General features: G+C 39.5%; 1 protein-coding gene across 5 annotated transcripts in view; it reads left to right on the forward strand.

Moving 5' to 3' along the window:
- Positions 1-3096: 3096 nt before the first annotated feature.
- Positions 3097-20333, forward strand: part of LRGUK (leucine rich repeats and guanylate kinase domain containing) — a 53769-nt gene continuing 36532 nt past the window's right edge. For all 5 annotated transcript variants that reach the window (XM_052790258.1, XM_052790259.1, XM_052790260.1 and 2 more), the window contains exons 1-9: positions 3097-3409; positions 4556-4663; positions 5324-5405; positions 6466-6566; positions 7920-8001; positions 11284-11408; positions 14836-14979; positions 17224-17304; positions 18721-18807. In XM_052790258.1, the coding sequence (XP_052646218.1) occupies positions 3206-3409; positions 4556-4663; positions 5324-5405; positions 6466-6566; positions 7920-8001; positions 11284-11408; positions 14836-14979; positions 17224-17304; positions 18721-18807 (1014 nt within the window). In that variant the 5' untranslated portion in view covers positions 3097-3205. The remainder of the gene's footprint in view (positions 3410-4555; positions 4664-5323; positions 5406-6465; positions 6567-7919; positions 8002-11283; positions 11409-14835; positions 14980-17223; positions 17305-18720; positions 18808-20333) is intronic.

A 20333-nucleotide genomic window follows, 5' to 3' on the forward strand; every position in this document is an offset into this window, starting at 1 on the left:
GAGGTCCGTGCAGTGTAAGGCTCCATGAAGGAGCCAGTGCTGCAGAGCAGGCTGACTGGTCAGGTGGGGTTCAGCCCTCCTGTGCCATTTGCAATCCAATGTGTGACTTGACACTGCAGGTGTGTGTGGTGGGGACAGGCAGCAGTTGTTTCACCTGTGCACTATGGCATTGGGCTGCCAGGAGGGCACGTGGTGGCTGACACCCATGTCCTGTGGTCACAGGGAGTCCCAGCACAGGAGGGGAGCAGGTGCTGATAATCCTGCAATCAGGGAGTGCAGGGTTCACATCAAAAAAGTGACTTTCTCTGTTTGCAGAAGGCAAAATCTGCAGATGCCAACTATAAAACAGTATGGTTTTGAGAAAAAGAATATCCTAGTGTCCTGGTTTTAGCTGGGATAGAGTTAATTTTCTTTCCAGTAGCTGGTATAGTGTTATGCTTTGGATTTAGTATGAGAAGAATGTGGATAACACACTGATGTTTTCAGTTGTTGCTAAGTAGTGTTTAGTCTAAAGTCAAGGATTTTTCAGCTTCACGTGCCCAGCCAGCAAGAAAGCTGGAGGTGCACAAGACACTGGGAGGGGACACAGCCAGGACAGCTGACCCAAACTGGCCAAAGGGATATTCCATACCATGTGATATCATGCCCAGTATATAAACTGGGGGGAGGTGGCTGGGGTGGGGCAGATTGCTCAGGGACTGACTGGGCATCAGTGGTGAGCAATTGCATTATGTATCACTTGTTTTGTATATTCAAGTCATTTTATTATTGTTATTACTATCATTATTAGTTTCTTCCTTTCTGTCCTGTTAAACTGTTCTTATCTCAACCCAAGAGTTTTACTTTTTTTTCCCTGATTCTCTCGCCCATCCCACCGGGGGTGGGGGGGGTTGGGGAGTGAGCGAGCAGCTGCATGGTGCTTAGTTGCTGACTAGGGTTAAACCACAACACCTAGATATCATTAAAGCTTGAAACAGCTACAGCAGCCCAATAGAGAGTAAGAGCTGTCCTCGAGCAGCTCCTGCTTGGCTTTGTAGCTCTGGTGAGTCAGAAATTGTTCTCCTAGGTCACAAAAAATCCCAAAGCCTCCCAAAACATATTTCTAGATATGATCCTGCCTTTCCTTTCAGGATTTTCCATCCTTTCCTGATCTCTCCAGCCCTTGGTTTGCTGCCCATGCCTGAACACAGTCCTAGACATGCACCATCTGGAGAAGAGCCTTTGCAGGGCAGCCTCTGTGCCCAGAGGGCTGTGGGAGAAGGCACGGGTTGCTTAGTGGAAAAGGAGTAAATCCCATTAAGGGTTTTAACATTTATGGCCAGCGAGATAATGAAGGAAGGTAATTTGGAGTAGCTTTATTGCAGTTATCATAATGTTTCCCTGAAGCACAAAGATAAAAGTCAGTGGATAATGTCCATAAGGAGTTTTTATATCTTCCTCTTTTTATTTTTTCTTAAGCAATAGCCATTGCAGTCAAAGACGGCTATCATTTTATGAACACAGAGAAGGCAATTATGTGACATTGAAACCCAGAATTTCAAGACTCTCAAGGCTCACCTGGCTGTCATGACCCATGTTGGAGACCCACTGCAATAAACAAGAATCCCCCATCCCCAATGTTAAATTGTTTTACCACGTGGAGCAGTGCTCTCCCAGTGTTTATCATCTCGCAGGGACCTGTATTTGGAGATGGCCTGGCACATCTTCTCTTCCTCCCCTCCTTTATTTTCTGGCTTTACTTTCTCGTTTTACCCTGTTCTGCAATGTAAGAAGAAAGGTAGATGATGGACTGGGAATGGGAGAAGCCTAAAATGAGAGAAAACAACTAACGTTCATTTTCTACTCTGCACTAATGAACTTGTAGAACTTGCTGCCACAGGGCATGACTGGAGCCAAGAGGTTACTGTGCAGAACTCAACTAATCATAAAACCTGCTTACAGAAAACTCAAATATCTTTAGCACCTTTACTTAAGATTTATAGTAAGAGTGGCTTGGTATCTGTAAGACATTTTCTGTGGCCCAAAGCTTGTTGTTGGCTACAACTGGGGATTTTTATTTCTTCCCCTGACATGTGGTGTGATGAGCTCTCTGTTTCCTCAAACAGGAATGCTAACAAATCAGTAATTTTAACACAGTGCAGCAGTGCTTTGCAGGGCTAAACAAAACCATCATCCTGGAGAATTTGCAGCACCAGCACCCGCTCCAGCAGCTGTCACCCATGGGCGCACTGCGTGCTGAGACGGGTGCATGCACCTCACGAGCCTGACCGTGGAAGCAGTCAGGCTTTTGCGGTGATAAAAAAAAAAAATGAGGACAACAAGCAAAGATAATTCAAAAGCTGTCATTTTACTTTCCCCCACTGTGACAGCCTGATCTCTTATTATTTCCCAAATGTTTCCAGCAAAATTGTATAGATTTTTCCACCAGTTCTGAATTTGTGCTTTTTTTTCTTAAGGAAACACATTACTTCACCATTTCAAACAGCCCCAGCCCCTCACCCCAGCAGATGGCTGTGACTCCCAGTATAGACGATCAATGTCACCAGTCCTCCCAGCCAAAAACTGGGAAGACCAGGACTGTCTGGCCTGTGACTAAAACAGCTGACTAGAAGTCAGGGCTGCAGGCTGTCTGCACAGCCCTTTGTCTTGTTGTGGTGCCACTGAGCAAAGCCACCATCTTGGCCGGGGGCTTTGTGGCTGGATAACCGTGCCCTGGAGATTATTTGTCTGACACGATGGACTTTGCATCCTCACCTGGAACACACAAATGGAGGCGAACACACTCTTCCCCCTGCTATGGAAGGGTGGGGGGGAAGAGAAAAGGAGAAGGCGTTGTGTGAGGGGGGGATGCGGTGCCTTCAGTCACACCGGCATCTCTGTGAGGCGGGAGGGCACCGGCTGAGGAGACCGCCAGTCAGGCGGACTACAACTCCCAGCATGCTCTGCGGCCCGGCGGCCACTGCGAGCGAGCCCCGCGCAGAGAACTACAACTCCCATCCTGCACCGCGCCGCCCGCCGCTTTTCTATTGGCTGGCTGTCGCGAATCCCCTTCCCCGCAGGGGGTGTGGCGCTTCTCCCGTCTCCACGACAACAGGAGAGCCAACAAGATGGCGGCGGCCCCGTCTGAGGGGTGACGGGGTGGTGGTCGAGTGCGAACGCACCGGTAGCGCAGCTCCCTCCGCGTCCTCGCTTCTCATTACAGCTCATGGCGGGGTGCGAGGAGAAGCAGGGAGAGGGCGGCCTCAGCGAGCTGCTTCCCCCTTCTCATGGGCCCCCGCAGCACCTCTCCCAGGGGATCCCCGGGGAGCTGCCCCAGGACGGGCCAAGCCTGCGGCAGCCACAGCTCAGCCTGCCTCACCAAGAGGACAAGCAGGAGGCCGATGACGAAGAGGAGTCACAGCGCACAGAGGTTCAGTTTAGTGCCCCCCAGCTATTTGGGGAGGGGTGTGCTTTTGAGGGAAAAGCCCTTTCCCCCCCTCATCACTCAGTGTAGTTGTGGGGGAAAGAAGGGAGAGTCGATGAGGGCACCAGGTAGTGATTTATCCTTTCCCCCCAAAAGGGGAAATGCTGGTTTGGTCTGTTTCCCCTCACCCCTCATTTCTGCCTTTTTTTAAGCTCCCTTCCATCCCTCTGGTGTCCAGGTTAGTTTTGGATTGCCCCTTTCTCCTTGCTATATAAAGATTAAGGATAAGCTGGCATATGGATTGCCAAATTAAACTCATTTCCTGTTTATATGCCCAGACCTGAGATTCAGAAAGCCCCTGGACCCAAGTGAATTTGTTCTGCCTGCTCTGCTGGGCTCTAAAGTATGCACTGCCACAGCATTATCACCTCATATTTTTACCTAGTGGAAATGCATCCATAGTCTCCATTGCTATAACATGTAGGTGCTAAAATTTAGATGATTACCATTTGAAACATTATTTATCTTGGTCCCTAGATTAGCAATTGTTGTGTGACTTCTCCAAGCTTATAGGAATTTCACAAGCCATTGGCTTATTTTCTCATTAAACCTATGCAGTGGTTCATTAGTGCCATCTGTCAAGCACCCTCTTTGGCAAAGATTGTTCTCTGAAGAGTAGCACTAGCTGCTCATGCTGAACAAATTTAAAGGGCCTCCAGTAATGTGCATATTGGGGTGCAACACTGGGGTTATGTTAGTGCTGATTTGCTAAGATGTTAACATCCATAATCAACGTGAGTGTCATGGCTCAACATCTCTAGAAACAGGTCCTGTTTAGAGCTGTGTATTTAAACCAGAAGGTAAAAAAAATCCCAACAAAAAACTGGTGAACCTTTTTAAACGTATAGAACTAGTACGTGACATGTTTCTATTTATCTGTTTTGAGGGCTGCATTCGTCATTTTTCCTAATGTGTAGTGCCTTAGTAAGGTGATGGAGCACTGAAAGCAGCATTTGATTGAGGACTTTTATTAAACTCTGGTCCCAATTGCATCCCAAGCAGCCCCCAGATTCTACTGAGTGTGGAATTTAGTTTCATAAATCTCCCCTTAATCCGTTCCTCTCCCTGCCCCCTCTTTCTGGTATTTTGTAGGGTCAGTTTGATGGAGTGTTGGATGAAGACACTGTGGCTGAGGGTCTCCACAAGCTGGGGCGTTCAGCCCCTGGTGTTGAATACGTTTATCTTAATCTGTCGCTTTCAGTAAGTATAAGCAAAGAACATCATTGTGAAGTGCTTCTGTGCTCAAAGATTTATTCTTTTTAACAGCAAATAGTTGGTCTAGTAAAAAAATATCAAGAGGCAGATTTTTGTCTCTACCTGTCAATGCCATTTCATGTACATGGGAATTTTGACAAGACACGGCATGGCTCCTGCTGACAACTGCCATATTGGTATTGGTTTTTTCACTTAGTAGCAACAGCAGTAAGATTTTTCCTTACCCAGTTTTTGGGTGTGAAAACGTATCTTCTTGCTTCAGTCAGGTGAAGAAAAAATAGAGGAACATGCTAAACATCTGTGAATGCTGTGTTCATTGTCCCTTCAGAAAGTGAAAATGGTTATTTTTTTTTTAAAGATTGCTTGCTGCCACTCCCTTTTCTGTGCAGCCTTGTTTTTCTGGCATTTTTCCTAGCTACAGCTCTCTCTCCTGGTTGTGTTTTAAAGTTTTCTTTGGACATTTTCTCCATATGTGGCTGGTCTGCAGGTCTAACATCACTTTCTGTGTATGTCACCCTGTTCTGACGCATCAGCTGGAGGGACCTTGGGGCATCTCTTCAATGTCTTCTGCTATTGTGTAGCTCTTGGAAGAGTGGCTGAGGTTATACAGCTAGTTATTAGAGTCTCCGTGCTTTATTTTTCCAGGGTCGTGAGTTAAGTGACATTAACATTCTCTCCAGATACGTTCACCTACAGAAGCTGGAACTTTCATATAATAAAATTAATGGTATGTAGTAAATACACTAGTAAATTCTTGGGTTGTGAAATCATTTAAGATGAGAAATGCACTGTACCGTATAGCTTTAGTATCACAAAGCCTGGTCTACATTTTAATGGTGTAACTACTCCAGCTCTACAGAATGAGGCGATGGCTAGATCTTCTTGAGAATGATGTATGGACCATTCAGTCAGCTGCACCAGCATATGTTTATCAGTGGGAACATTGAGATTATTGTCCAGTTTATTATCCAAAGATAAAATGTAAGCAAGCATGCCAATACAAGGTTAAGGTTGAGATTTTACATATGCAGATGTCATAATATTCAAAGTTATGTCTGGTACGTTTTTCCCAGCCTTGGGCTTTCCTTTGTCAAGGTTTGCCATTGGTGACAAAATGTAAAAAATTATATCCCAGATTTAGAGAGGTGACAAATGGAGACTGGGGTAAACTCCATCATCTTCTACTCCTTCCCTCTCCCTCGCACTCCCCAATGCATTTTTTAATTTAGCATCCAAAGAAATAAGCTGTGGTGGGCAACCTGTTGCATTATTTCTTTGAAGTTCATTTCACTTGAGGTGCTGGAGTTGAATAATAGCAGCACTTTTGTAAGGTGGCGCTTCTCTGTGCTCATTTTTACTGTTTGTCTGTGAAGGCTATGTCTGAACAGAGCAGGGACTTTTCCATAGCAACTAGTCATTTAGTCTTCAGTAATGGCCTAAATACTTTTCTCCACTAGTTAATAACTTAGGACAAAGGTAGTCTCTCTGTCTTTCTAGAGGTAGCTAGAATATAAAACTATATTCTGGCTTATAGACAAATCAGTTGACATAATGGAAATTTACTGTAGAACTTGAATATTTATTCTTCGTGGTTTAGAAGCCATCTTTTTTTCTAGTAGAAGTTGTTAATATATCTGATTTCTGCATTTTTAACATCGCTTTCTGAATGTGTAACTACAAATTGATTCTTGATTGCTATTGGACATAATTACCAAATTTTGACATGATGATCTCTGTGTTTATGTATGCGTTCATGTACAGGATTTGACATTTTGTTTTGTTACTAGATCTTTCTTGTATCAGTCATATGCCTCACTTACTAGAACTGAATGCTTCCAACAATGAATTGACTACATATTTCGCTTTTAAACCACCTAAAAATCTCAAGGTAAGTTGCAAAAACTGCATTTTATAGGTTTAAACTCAAAACCGTTTTCTAAATCTAATTTAGACATTGTAGTTGGACATGTGCAAAAGCGAATTTTTATGCCTGCCTTATTCTTCTTTCTTACCTCATTTGACATTTTAAGAGCTTTTCCAAATGTTTGGGCATTTTACACTGCACGTTTCAGTCTTTTACTTTCTTTCACACTCTGAACACTTGCGTGCCATGGGAAGGTGTATCGTACAGCTAACTGTTCTAGCCAGAAGTAAACGTAGCCAGAATTTCTTCCTTGCTTGTTGCATTCATCAGACCTTTAGTGGGATCAGTTCCTGTCTGTCCTGGTTTCAGCTGGGATAGAGTTAATTTTTTTTCTAGTAGCTGGTATAGTGTTATGTTTTGGATTTAATATGAGAATAATGTGGATAACACACTGATGTTTTCAGTTGTTGCTGAGTAGTGTTTAGCCTAAGTCAAGGATTTTTCAGCTTCTCCTGCCCAGCCAGCAAGAAGGCTGGAGGGGCACAAGGAGTTGGGAGGGGACACAGCCAGGGCAGCTGACCCAAACTGGCCAAAGGGGTATTCTACACCATGTGACGTCATGCCCAGCATCTAAACTGGGGGGAGTTGGCCTGGGAGGGATCACTGCTTGGGAACTAACTGGGTGTCTGTCAGCGAATGGTGAGCAATTGCATTGTGCATCACTTTTTTTGTATATTCCAATCCTTTTATTATTATTAATGTCATTTTATTATTGTTATTACTATCATTATTAGTTTCTTCCTTTCTGTCCTGTTAATCTGTTCTTATCTCAACCCACGTATTCTACCTTTTTCCTTGAGGTCCTCTCCCCCATCCCATTTTGGGGGGAGGGGAGTGAGCGAGTGGCTGCGTGGTGCTTAGTTACCAGCTGGGGTTAAACCACGACACTGCCTTTCAGATTGACTGGTGCCAGTCATTATTGTGAAACATGTACTTAAAGTGTGGCTGTGTGCTAGTCTTCCCTTTGCTGTTGTTTTCCTGTAGCCCACTTTGGGTTATAAAAAGCAGGAGGTTGTTTTGAAATACGACCTCTATGTATGTCTCTGTCTTCTCTGTTAGTTTTTTAATATGTATGAATAATTACAGGACCATTAATGATAATGTTGTTGGAAGAAATTACAGTTTTGGAAGTTCCCGAAATGTGAATTCTATGTGTCATAAAAAAAAGCCTTTCTGTTTATGTCCCAGTATTAATATTAATGATCTTATTTCTTCCACACCCTTGATCGCAAGTTTAATGTAACAGCCATTAGTTTCACAAGACAGCTGTAAGTGCTGAAGAAATAAAACTAACTTTCTGTCTCCTTTTTTCTTTAGGAAGTAGATTTTTCATACAATCAAATACCTAAAATGCAAGATTTGTCAGCATACCAGTCACTTACTATACTCTTGCTGGATTGTATCCTTTATGGAAACTTGAATGGGAGAAAAGTTGCTTGTTTGCTTTCTGAACAGCTGTTTGGTTCAAATAGATACATGTTTTCTTTGTATTTTTCCTTCATGTCAGTTTTGTCTTTAGAAGCAAGATTAAACATTGTAATTCTGGTGGTGAAACTGATCTTACTTAAGCATGCATGCTGTTAAAATTGTTTGTGTATACATGTAAGATATTAGCCTGCTAGAGGAACACAAAAAACTCCACTTTCCATCATGTAAAACTGAAAAAGTGACATGTCACACTGTCTTTCCATGGCAGAGGTAATAAATAACCCCACTATTTTTATATACAAAAGGTTAATAGGAAGTCAGCTTGGAACACTAAGCTCCCTTAAATGAAAAACATGCATGTTGTTTAATCTTAGATGTAGCTAATTACACAGGGACTGCAGAGGCTCTGTGGAGGACAAGGCCATTTAATGACAATGAAGAGAATCTTTAAGTGAGAGAAAACTTCCTGGAGTATGCTGAGGGAAGTTCACAGAGTGAAGGTGTTCTTCTACCCACCTTCCACAGTCTCACTGTGGTACCCAGTTTGTGGGATTAGAAACACTGTTCTGACAAAAATCAGATGAACATGAACCTGCAGGTTAAATTTCTTCATTGCTTACTTTTACAAGGCTGTCCATAGTACTCTTAGTCTCCCTAAAGATTCTCCTATGCTTTTCTGAAAGGTCTTCTGGAGTTTCATGTTCACATGCTGCCTGCCTTACAACTGCTTCCCGAGGGCTCATGAACCTTTCTTCTTTGCTTCATAAATTGCATCTTGATTTTCTGCTCTCTGAAAAGGAGAAGACAGCAGGCTGTTGCAGTTTTTCCTCTGTCTCTTGTCCTCAAAGTAGCCCATTACCAAATGATATTAATACAATGCCTTTTTCATGTAGGAGTAGATAAAGCATTTGCAGGGTGTCCAGGTTACGTTATTCACACATTTTACAAGGTGTGCAGGTGACATGATTCTTGTCAGAAAATGGCATTGAGACACTATCCCTTTGCAATTCTAATTTTCCATTGCAGAGCAAAAACCATACAGCAAAATGAAAAGGAAAAAAGATCAGAGATTTGTATTGTGGATCTGAATCAGTATTTTTTCATTTGGTTTCAATGCAGCAGCGTGCTATGTTCAATTTCTTCATTTGTCAATGAAGATGCCATTGAAATGGAGAGAAAAACTGTTTCGTGCATACAGTTGCAACAGGACCCTCTGAAATAGAGGAAAATGATTGCAGAATTTAGAATAGCAAAGTGGCACTGTTCCTAACCCATGTCAAGCACTCCTTGCTGCAGACATGGCAGACAAAACAAGCTGTTCTTTGTAATTGTAAATGAAAATACTATATTAAATATCATGCAGTAGCAGAAATGTTTGGCATGCATTTCTTGTTGACAGTAACTAAGCATTTCTTACCATATTTAAGTGAATAATGATGCAGATGGTAAGGTCATGGTAACTTTTTTCTGACAGGTGCACACACAAGCACACCTGACAGGTTTATAAATGAGTTTTCAAGGAGGAAACTGCCCAAACCAGAAAGGGAGACAGCTTGGGCAATAATATCTGACAAAGCATTATAGCGAGTCATTAAAAGACTAAAACTGATTGTACTAGTTTTTAGTGCTGAGCAATTTGCTGCCTCATATTGATGCCGATGGCTTAAACAGTATTTTTTCCTCGCCAAAACTTTGCCTCCTCAGTTGAAAGAGAAGCAGTTCCATTTTGTATGCAAATCAATATCTGTCAAATGTCAGTGCCTGTGGATGGTTTTGGTTTCTTTTCTAAAATAACAGAGACAACCTAGTGTGAGGTCCTACAAAAAGATAAATCTGTGCTTCCTAGCTCATTTCTACTCACCTTCCCCATCTAGGCCTGTGAGTTTAGAACTTAGGTAGCATACAGTTAAGTCCCTATGTAGGAATGCAGTTAGGAAAAACCAGAGTCAGGTCACAGCTGTTGAAGAGTATTCTGTTGTCCCTGGCTAAGCTTACATTTTGTTTGGTTACAATATCATTCAGACTGAGAGAAAATCCTGATAATTTGTCCACTGCCTGGTAAGACTAGAAACATGAATGAAAATTCAGTTGCCCCTCTTTGCAGGCAGAGTTCATTCTCTCAAATCAATTAAAAATGTTTTCTTCTGTGATTGCCTAAAGCCATGTCTCTGAGTCCTGCATGTTCTGGCTATTTTTTTTCAGTTACATTTCTTGGGGTTTTGTGTAACTAGTTCTAGCGTGGACACTTATAATATGAGTGCAATTCTTCTTGCCTAACTTCAGTCACCAAACAATTAGATGCCTGGATCAGAGTTATCTGATTTCAGTACAGTGCAGAGATAGAGAGTTAGGTACCTCTGCTGTTCATCCCATTGTAAGAGCAATCTGAGATGGCTTGTTGTCAAAGGAAACATGCTTTGTTTAAGGAATCTGGGTAGTTATGTTAATGCTGAAGTTTGCTGAGAGGAATCCTAACTACTTGTACTGCTGCTTTTGATTTTAATGTTAATTTAAAATACACTTTCCCTTTCAGGACAGATGGCCAGTATAGAACAGGTATAATTTAGAGTGAAATAGCCCCATATAGTGTTATTGTCTGTTATGACTTGAATAATTTGTGTACGATGCTTGGACGTCAAGGTCAGTTTGGAGCCATGTTAAGTACTCCGTAAACATAAAAAGATCACACCTGCCTCTGATGAATCAGCCATGTGCCTGTATTCTACAGCTGACCTAACATGACTGGTGTTCTGTTGAAGTCAAAGACATAAATACCCCTATGTTTTAGCCTGTATATGTGCATCTAATAAGAAGACCAGAGATTTACAGCATAGTTTTGCAAGATGCTGGCAGAAGTAGTTTCTTCCCCACACTCCTGTTCCCTCATTTTCACTACTTTCTTGATTTGCCATCAGCCTGGTTATGCCAGCTTGAAAGGGCTGCACTGTAAACCAGGTCACAGAAACAATCAGAGTTAAAAAACCCTCCAAAAAGGAGGGGAGGATATTTCTAGCTAGATCAGTGTCGCTAGTCCTGCTGCCCTACAAAAAGTTGTATCAGTCAAACAAGGAGGCAGTAAGTTCCAGAATAAGGGTGGGTGTGAGTAGCTGGGATTTAAAACTCCTTAGCATGAGGCATTTGATGTCCAGCTCCCCATAGCATAACATTCAGCTGCACTGGCTAATTTAGCAACTAATTATTGCTAAGGTTTTGTGTTCAGTTATTTTCCTTAAATGCAAAACCATCTGTATAGATAATAACATAGAGGAGATAAGGGGACTAGAGAAGTGTCACAGTCTGACTCATCTTAGTTTGTCACACAACAGGCTCATTGCAATCAGCGGCCTCGAGAACTTACCTATCAGAATACTCAATCTGGTAAGAAAGAAGTAATTCTAGTTGTTTTCCTGTCTGTCTTTTGTCAATATATTAATGCCTTAATAACTGGGAAGGTGATTACGTAACAATTTTCAGAGATATTTGTAATACTGGACACATTTTTTTATATAATACGAGATCATAGAATGATATAGGTTAGAAAGGAGCTGTAAAGGTCATCTGATCCAGCTTCCTGCTCCAAGCAGAGCCATCTTCAGTGGAGGTTGCTCAGGGCCTTGTCCAGCTGTGTTTTGAATTTGTCCAAAGATATTTTGCATTTGCTCTGGGTAGGTTTTGTTGTTGCTTAGGTGATGTGTAAGAAGTTACTCACTGTGCAAGTCCCACAATACAAAAGGTGAATTTTTTTTTTTTAAAGCACGTTTCCTCATAAACTTATGTTCATGGTAGCAGTGAGCTAGGACAGGAGATGGAAAAGTGAGGACTAAGAAGCCTGCATTCATTTTAGAAAACAAGTCAAGTTTAGTGTGCAAATCTGATATATTATTAAAGGATCTTTGTTTAATTTTTTAAGGATCTTGTAATGAGATTGGAAGTTTTATATTGCCAGCTTTGCATTAAGATATCTAGGGTATATTTGTTTAAATACAACATTTCTAGGTTATAATTCTAGATGCTTCAGTGGGATTTAACTTATCTGCCTTCAGATTTCTGCAGACAGCTGCACCTGAGCTAGTTGTTCTCTGCTGCCTCAAAAGCCAGTGGAGAGAAATGGACACTTAAAATACTTCATTATTCTGATCCAGCTGCTGACGTCTACATTAACACAAGATGCATCAGTCCTTGGAAGTGCCTGCTTCTCTCTGTTGGTTATGAAGACAGTCAAGGATAACTAGCCCAAATATAGACCTCTGTCTGTCAATGCCTACACTTGTTTGCAGGCATCTTGCTCTCGTACAGGCCTTGGGGAAGGCATTTATCTCAGTGTTCCTCAGTTCCATGTTTGTAGAATGTCCTTAATAATACCAACACTTTCTTCTAAATAATTTTGAGATGCTTAATAGGAAGAGCCATCAATATAGAGGTTGCACAGAAACACAAGCAAAAACTATTTTTAATTAATTCAGTTGCTATAAAATACAACAGGCTACTTCTTAAGAGGTTTTACTTTGTAATAATAACTTAAAAAATATTTAATGGGGTTTTAAAAATGAGTACCAAAAAACTATACATAGAAATATTCTCATATTTGCTACATTAGTTTTAAGCACCTGCATAAATATTTTACATAAAGCAAATGGATCCCTTATGAGGAATAGAAATATTCTTTTCCAATCCTTTTGAAATTTTAAAGATTTTTCTTCTGTTCTGTAGTAATTGATATAGAAAAGAGTAACTAAGGTCTGTACCCATCAAGGCCTCATTGGCCCTTGTACTTATTACTGCTTTGATATTCGGGAAACGTATTCACATTTAAAAGTGGACAGTAGTATGTTTTGAATAATATATTCAAATAGTGTTCAGTAACGTATTTTTAATATATTTCAGATATATAATGCCTTCAGTAGCTTTCAGTTATGCCCTTAGTGGCAATAAAACTGAATTTTGTCTCATTTTTAGTGGATAAGATTAACTCAGATTGGCAAAATCATGTCTAAAAGTTCTGAAATGAACTATAGGAGAATGACAATCTAAGCTGACAGGAAGATCTTTTCTCTAAATACTTTCTTCAGGGAGAACTACAATAAGTCGCTCAACCATTGTGTGCACTGATTTCCTCATCTGTTAAAAGGCCTGATAATAATTCTGTTAGTAATGGTTATCTGCTCTGTAAAATGTTTTGGAGGTTGTGTTAACAGCTAAGCCTTATTAATATGAACATATTCTTCAGTTTTGGTTCTTACATACTGATATGATTATTTATACAACTGCTCGTCTTTTTTAATTAGCAAAGTAGATAGTCATGTGGAAATTATGTAAATAGACAGATTTTAGCATAGCATTTTCTTTTACTAATTAGAATAAAATGCAGTTCTTTTTTCATGGGAGCAGTCATCCACTCTCTTCCCATTGATTCAGCTTTCTTTTCCATTTTCCCTTGAGCTTTTTAGGTTGAAAGAGTTGTAAGGTCTGAAGTTTGGAAGAAAGGCTTCAAAAACTGTAAATACTGCCTAGCTATACCAAAAAGCCTTTATTCTGCTTATGTTTGCAAAAAATAAGAAGTGCAGCTCTAGTGAACTGGTCTCTTAGGAATTTTATGCTTTGCAAAAAAGGATCTCTACACAAATCCCTTTTGTTCATAGAATTTTATGTGCACCTCTTGCATAGCATTTTGCAACTAGAGCTCTGAGCTGTATCCTATTAAACAGAGGTCTGACGAAGAACAGGAAGAGAAGAGAGAGCCTCCATGCTATTAATAACCTAATTAAACATTTAAAAGTCAGGAAAAATGTCAAGGACAGACAACTGGATTAACATTAGAGTCAGCTGGCTTATTTATTTCAATAGTTCCTAAATATTTATTAGTAGAATATGAGGCATCCAAGCTTTCAGCACAAGGTGATGCTGATGGAAAAATATAACTTGCAAGGTTATACAGAAAGAATCATGTTGAGAGGCCATCTGGGTACATGTGGCCACTGGGACAAAGATGAGTACAGAACCTAGCATGTTATACCTATTTGGAGTTCATAGCAGAAACAAGTATATGATTTGTGAGGCCCTGAGAAATGAAGCCATCTGATGTCCAGTGATAAATATAGGTCTTCTATCTTGTACCTTGTTTGGAAGGAATGTAAAACAATGATAGTTGTTTACGAGTCCTCAAAAGCTTGGGTCATTTCTTGTGTTAGAGTCTAGATGAACTTCCAGTAAGGTGGGTTTGGTTTTTTTTTTTTAATATTTCTGTCACTGACAGTAAATAAAGTCTGCCTTCACTTAGTATGCATTAAGATGAACTTGTGAATCTTAGAGATGTTTTTATAGACTGCCTGTAGTCCAAAGAAGACAGTACTATATTGTTCTACCTTAATATTTTCATTATTTATTCTGTAATCATAAGTGTAAATATAACCATGATTACAGAGGGAAATTCTATGTATTTATGTATATATATTCTATACTTTTATGTGCATATCTATTTTCTAAATTTTAAGTTGGATAGTGACAAGAGTATCCTTTAGCCAGTATCAGCTTTAAAAGAATGCTAGAGCTCTTTTTATTGCTGTTGTCACTCACTGTTATTCAAGGTGAGTTGAAGATGAGTTAATCAGAAGATAGTTGATTCTTTTTTCCTTGAGCAGTATGGAAAGCTGTAATATGTCATCTCAAGATGAAGATGGGGCTAATGCATAAAGGCCTATTTGTAATAGGTTTCTCAATAATAAAGTGAACTCTGTTCTTCCTCAGGAATGTGGTTTTCCATCTGTAGAACTTTATCAACAGTTTATATGCTTTCATTTCTTCTTAGAGCTCTAATCAGATTGAGAAGATAACTGGGTTGGACAGCTTGAAAACTCTACAGAAGCTGGACCTATCTAGCAATAAAATAACTAGTCTAGAAGGCTTGGAGAAACATGATCTACTAGAGATGATCAACCTAGAGGATAACCAGGTAGCATACTTAATATTGATCTCAGCTCTTTCTAAGAATGGGTAATTTTTTTTTTTTTCTAGATTTCAATCCCTTTAAAGCTTAATCAGAAAATCTTACAACACTACAAGAAATGAATATTAGAAAAGATGACGTCTTTTCCTTTGGTGTTTCATTCCAGTACTGTTTCACATGTTGATTGATAGTGTACTGCTCAGGCCTTATTTAATATCTCTAGGTGGGTTTATCTTTATGTAGGAATCACTTCTGTAGTATTTAGTGCTCATGTACATAAAGAACTAACAGTGCTCCCTTGAGTGGATAAGATAAGGATGAGTATGCAGCTTTTCCAGCTTGATTATCCTTGAGGATCTTTACTTACATCACAGCTTTGCTACTGCCAGGCCTCAGGAGGGTTTGCTAATATCTCTCAGACTGATTTTATGACCACAGATTCTTCTAAGCTCTCAGCTGGAAACTCCCTGTAAGGCAGAACTGCATGTACTCTGTTATAAGTGGCTTTTGTTATGCAGCAGAAGTTTCACTGGAAGTGCAGTGATACAATCCAACTCATTTGTATTTGAATTTTGAAACTCAATCCATATATACATAATACTTTTGATATTGATCTTCCAGGGTCCTTAACTGAAAAGACCGTCAATTCATGAATCATTTTGACAACAAAGACAGATTTGCATGTGGAAAAAAAAAAAAAACCTAAGAAAATAAGAAATAAAAATATAAACCAGGAATTGAACATTTTCTCTCATTTTTCCCCACTTGCGAGGTACATTTACAGGATTTAATTCAAGACACTATGAATTCTTTTTCTCACACTGTGTTCAGGTTGACATTTAAAGGTACATCAATTGCACAAGACAGGAAACTAACTAATAGTATGGTTGCTATTAGCATTAATAACACCATTTTCATTGCCTCATATAGTTTCCACTGTTCTTTACGGCACGCAAAAGCTATTAATTTTACCTCATCAAAATTTGCCTTTTTTAATGATGTTATTGAAACTGTTTAATGAGTCACCATTTTTTGAACATTTCCTTCTGAAGAATAATTTAAAGAGAATTTTAATTAATTAACACAGAAAGATTTGAGTTACTTCAGCCTACTACCACCCAGAAGGATCTTAAATACTTGATTTTTTAAAAATGGGCATGATAGGTTTATCTGCAAACTGTGTCTCTCATATGCATGTTCAGTGATTTTCAAATGTTGATGACTGGCATTCTACGATTTATTTAGGAAATCCACCCAAATGACATTTAACTTGGTCAAAACTGTTCTGTGCTGGGCTTTTTGTTATCTCAAAATGAATATTGGGTAGGCGATGGTTGAGGTTTATGCTTTTAGACACTTTACATAAGCTGAGTATGTTAGGGATAGAATCTGAAGTCTTCTAGGTTCAGTCTTTCAGCAGTGGAGGAAAACCAGGTATCCTTACACGGCAATTCATCCCAGCCTACCATGGATCAGGTGACCTCTGGAACTGCCTCTCTCCACTGATTATAACGTGAGGTTAAGCAACTGATTTGGGCTAACTTAGCAGATGGCTAAAATGAGGCACCGTGAATTCCATTTGACCCATTTTGGTTTAGTTGAGAGCCTTACAACTGTTCACTCAGGGTCTAGCACGAGTGCCTTTAGTGTGACTGTTTTGGGCACACAAACTTTGATTAATCCCACATAACTTCTAATGCTAATCTGTTGTACCTGAGTGCAGCCAACCCAGGTTTCCTTTGTGGATAGATGAGACCTTAAGTGGAATGATGCATTACCCTCTGGACACAGACAGCCAAGGACAACTATGCTGATGCTTCTCAGTCAAGTGCTGCAAGTTAGGTAGGATGAACTTGAGCTCCAGTGAAAAGAAACTCATTTTAGAAGAAATTTTTTTTTGCTAGTCAACTGAAGTGCAAATATAACTGCAGAATTGCCTCACTTAAGCACATCAGCCACATAAAAGCTAAATGCGTTAGGGCTTGACATTTGAAAGAACTGGAAAAACGCAGGTGGTTTGAAATTGCTGTCTGTATTATACTGCTTCTCCAGCTAACATCCAAGTTGTCTGCCTTTTGTCACTAGAAGTGCCTTATTGAATGCAGTTAACATGTATACCCATTTTGTGAGTATAATGAATTTTTTTTATGTCCAGATTTTAAGAGCAAGGATTAAAATACTTTTTTTTTCCCCATAGTTTTCATGCATTCTGTTGCTGCTGATTTATGCTCTGTTTCTGTCACTAATTAGATTGCTGAGCTGCGTGAACTTGAATATATTGAAGATCTGCCTCTCCTCAGAGTTTTAAATCTTTTAAAAAATCCTGTACAGGTAAGAAAGAACTAAAGAGGAAGCCAAAAATAAGAACCTAGAACTGCTGTTTTGGATCACACCAGAATCCATTTAGCCTCAGTTTCTACCTCTGAGAGTGGCCAGGCCATTTCAGGGAACAAGTACAAGAAATAATGAATGATGGTTTCCCTGGCATGGTTACCCACCTTTGTCTGGGAACTTTTTCTGAAGCAAAGCTGCATATGAATCATGATGTTTAATATCCACATAGTAAATCCATTAATTTTATTATTTCCATTTGTAAATCCATTTATATGTTTGTACTCACAGTATGCCATGATTTTTGTTTGGGAGAAGATTCCCTTTTTGTTTGCTTTGAAGGTCTGTACCTGATTGTTCTTAGGAAAAGCTCAAAGGAACTTTTAAAATCATGTGTCTCTGGACATGTGTCTTCTTCTTTAGGATTTACTCAGTTCTCATTTATGGCTCCCATAATATTCCTCAATTAATGAATTAAACTTCCATTATATAAACAACAAGATTGGTAAAATATCAGAAATTCTGACTTTGACTTTGCATTTGTAATTTGTCCTGAGTGATTAAAGATAATTCTATTCTGACTTTTGTTTTCTAAATTCTGTATGAATTTTACAGTGATTTCCAATGTCAAAGAGAAGAAAAATGTTCAGGGTTTAACTTCTCCTTCCTGTAATTGCCAGTTTTGTATTGGCTTTTGTGAGAATGGTCCGTTGTGGCACACAATGAAATTAGCATGGAAAGATACCCAAAATAGGCTGTCCCCTGGTCCCCTGTAATCTGAAAGCCTTTTTCTGTTTAGATGTCCTTCCCCTAAGCAACGCCTGATCCTGTTCCTTTCAATTGCTGTTTTAATAACTTATACATGCAGCAATCATCTTAAGACAGCTCTCTGAATTTCAGTGGTTTTTAACAGGACCTTACTGGTTTTAGAACTAAGAAGCTTCATGAACTTGCAAGTGTCAGCTTTTTAATTTGATTTTTAATTATTCTTTTTTATTATCTCAGACTTAAAAGCATATATGATGGCAAATTTATAATGCAAATTATCTTTTGAAGTTCCTACAGTACTACAAAGGTTAGAAGTATTAACCATAGTTTATTACATAATCCCAGTATAGAAAACGCTTTTGGTTCTCCAGCAGCCTTTCTTTGTGTTCTAGTGGGTGTGGTGGTGATTTTTAAATTCCCATCCTGACCTTTTGAACAATGTATTGCAGACTTTTGAAAAACTCTTAGCTTTTATTGCAGAAGCTAAGCTTATGGTGGGGGGGTCAATTTGTACAGTGTATTGACATCCTTCAGAGTAAAAAGCTTTTTGTGTTGCAATGTATTAAGGCCAATTTAACTTCAACCAATTGAAGTTAAATATTAGATTGATGAAGTTAAGTATGTCAAAGTGGAAACTTTGTCCTTCAGGAGCAAAGAGGTTATTGGCTTTTGGCGATTTTCATGGTGCTCCAACTAACAGAACTGGACCTCAAGAAGATTTCAGTGGAAGAAAAGGTATGTAAACTTCGTATCATTCTGGAATTTTTCTAAATAAAGAAATAAAAAACTGCATGCAAATGTAGATTTGTAGTCATTTAGGTGTGACAGTCTCCCATGTCTCAGCCTCCAAGATAGGCTACAAATTCAGAGACTTTTGCTTTTAAATCCAGATATAGTTCTACAGAATTTCTGGAGCAGTTGTGGTATGTAGAAACGCAAAGCTTAACTAAAAGCTTTGTTCAGCGAAGAAATTTACTTGGCAGCCATTGTTACTCAGCTAGTGAATCTAAACAGGCAACTACATTCATGAAATACTCTGAGGTGATAACCACTGTGCTACTTCTAAAATACCAGGTTTGGGCGGGGGGGGGGGGTTAGTGTCATGTACAGCAGACTGAACTCTGAAAGTTATAATGATTCTTGTTTCCCGTTCTACTCCATACAGCTTTCACTGTAAAATCTTCTCCCCCAAAAAACCTGCTCAGACTGCTTACAGTAACTGTCTATTGTAATAGAAACCTTTCCCTCTTGTGCCGCTTTTACTGTAATTTGGTTGCTGCATGTACTATTTGGGCCCAAGCCATGCTAGAACTGTTAGGATTAACAGCTGCCAATTGGGGTTGGATTTCAGGGAATTATCCTTTAAAAATGATCCTTACAGGAAATTCATCGGTCCTAACTTTAGCTGCATAAATATTAGGGTTCCTGTTTAATGCCAGGCTCATTCTATCGTGAACACAGAGAAGGGATGATACCAGAGTGTAATTTACCCCACCTACCCGAGATGTTGACCTTACTCTTTGTTTTATGTGGCAATCTGTTTTCCTTCCAATAAAATTTTGAATATGTTAAAGAATTTTTTCTTTCTCTATGGACTATAAAAGTAAGCCTGGATGACTGGTTTAGACTAGCACTTAACTTTTGGATGATTAAAGTTATTTCAGAAAATTCTTTCCTCAGGTTATTTTAGGATGTCTACTCTAGCCTCATAAATTCTCTTGTCAAACTGAATTTGGAGGCACCAGCTTGTCTGTCTCACTAACACAAAATGGATATACAGAAATGTTGTAGTTTAGATCAGAAGTGTAGTTTTGAAGTGAAACTCCTAGTTGTCCAACCTGCCATGCTTTATTCTCATTGTGGAATAGTCTTGCAATATAAGAACTAGACTTCTTTTGGATTAACCTTATCCAGATGATGTGCACCAGGATGGACCTAATGTGCTCCTAGCCACTAATTCAGACCAAAGGACCAAACCAGAGCTAGAGTAAAATGATCTCACTTCCCCCACTCCCCCCAAAATAGTGTGGACACTGGGTCCCAAGTACTGAGTGCTTTGCTTTGAAGATCCACTCCTATTGCACTATACTGCTTGCTAATATAGGCATGGCTGTCATCAGAGCTTGTTGCAGTATTTTGCAGCAGTGTCGGCTAGTTGATATTTGATGGTTTACATGAAATGACTCAGTAGTTCTTAAGCTGTTTCTGAGTGGGTAGCATTAATACTACCAAAAAATACACAAACCATTAGCAGTCAGTAC

The sequence above is a fragment of the Harpia harpyja genome, chromosome 6, assembly GCF_026419915.1.
Source record: "Harpia harpyja isolate bHarHar1 chromosome 6, bHarHar1 primary haplotype, whole genome shotgun sequence".
Lineage (NCBI taxonomy): Eukaryota > Metazoa > Chordata > Aves > Accipitriformes > Accipitridae > Harpia > Harpia harpyja.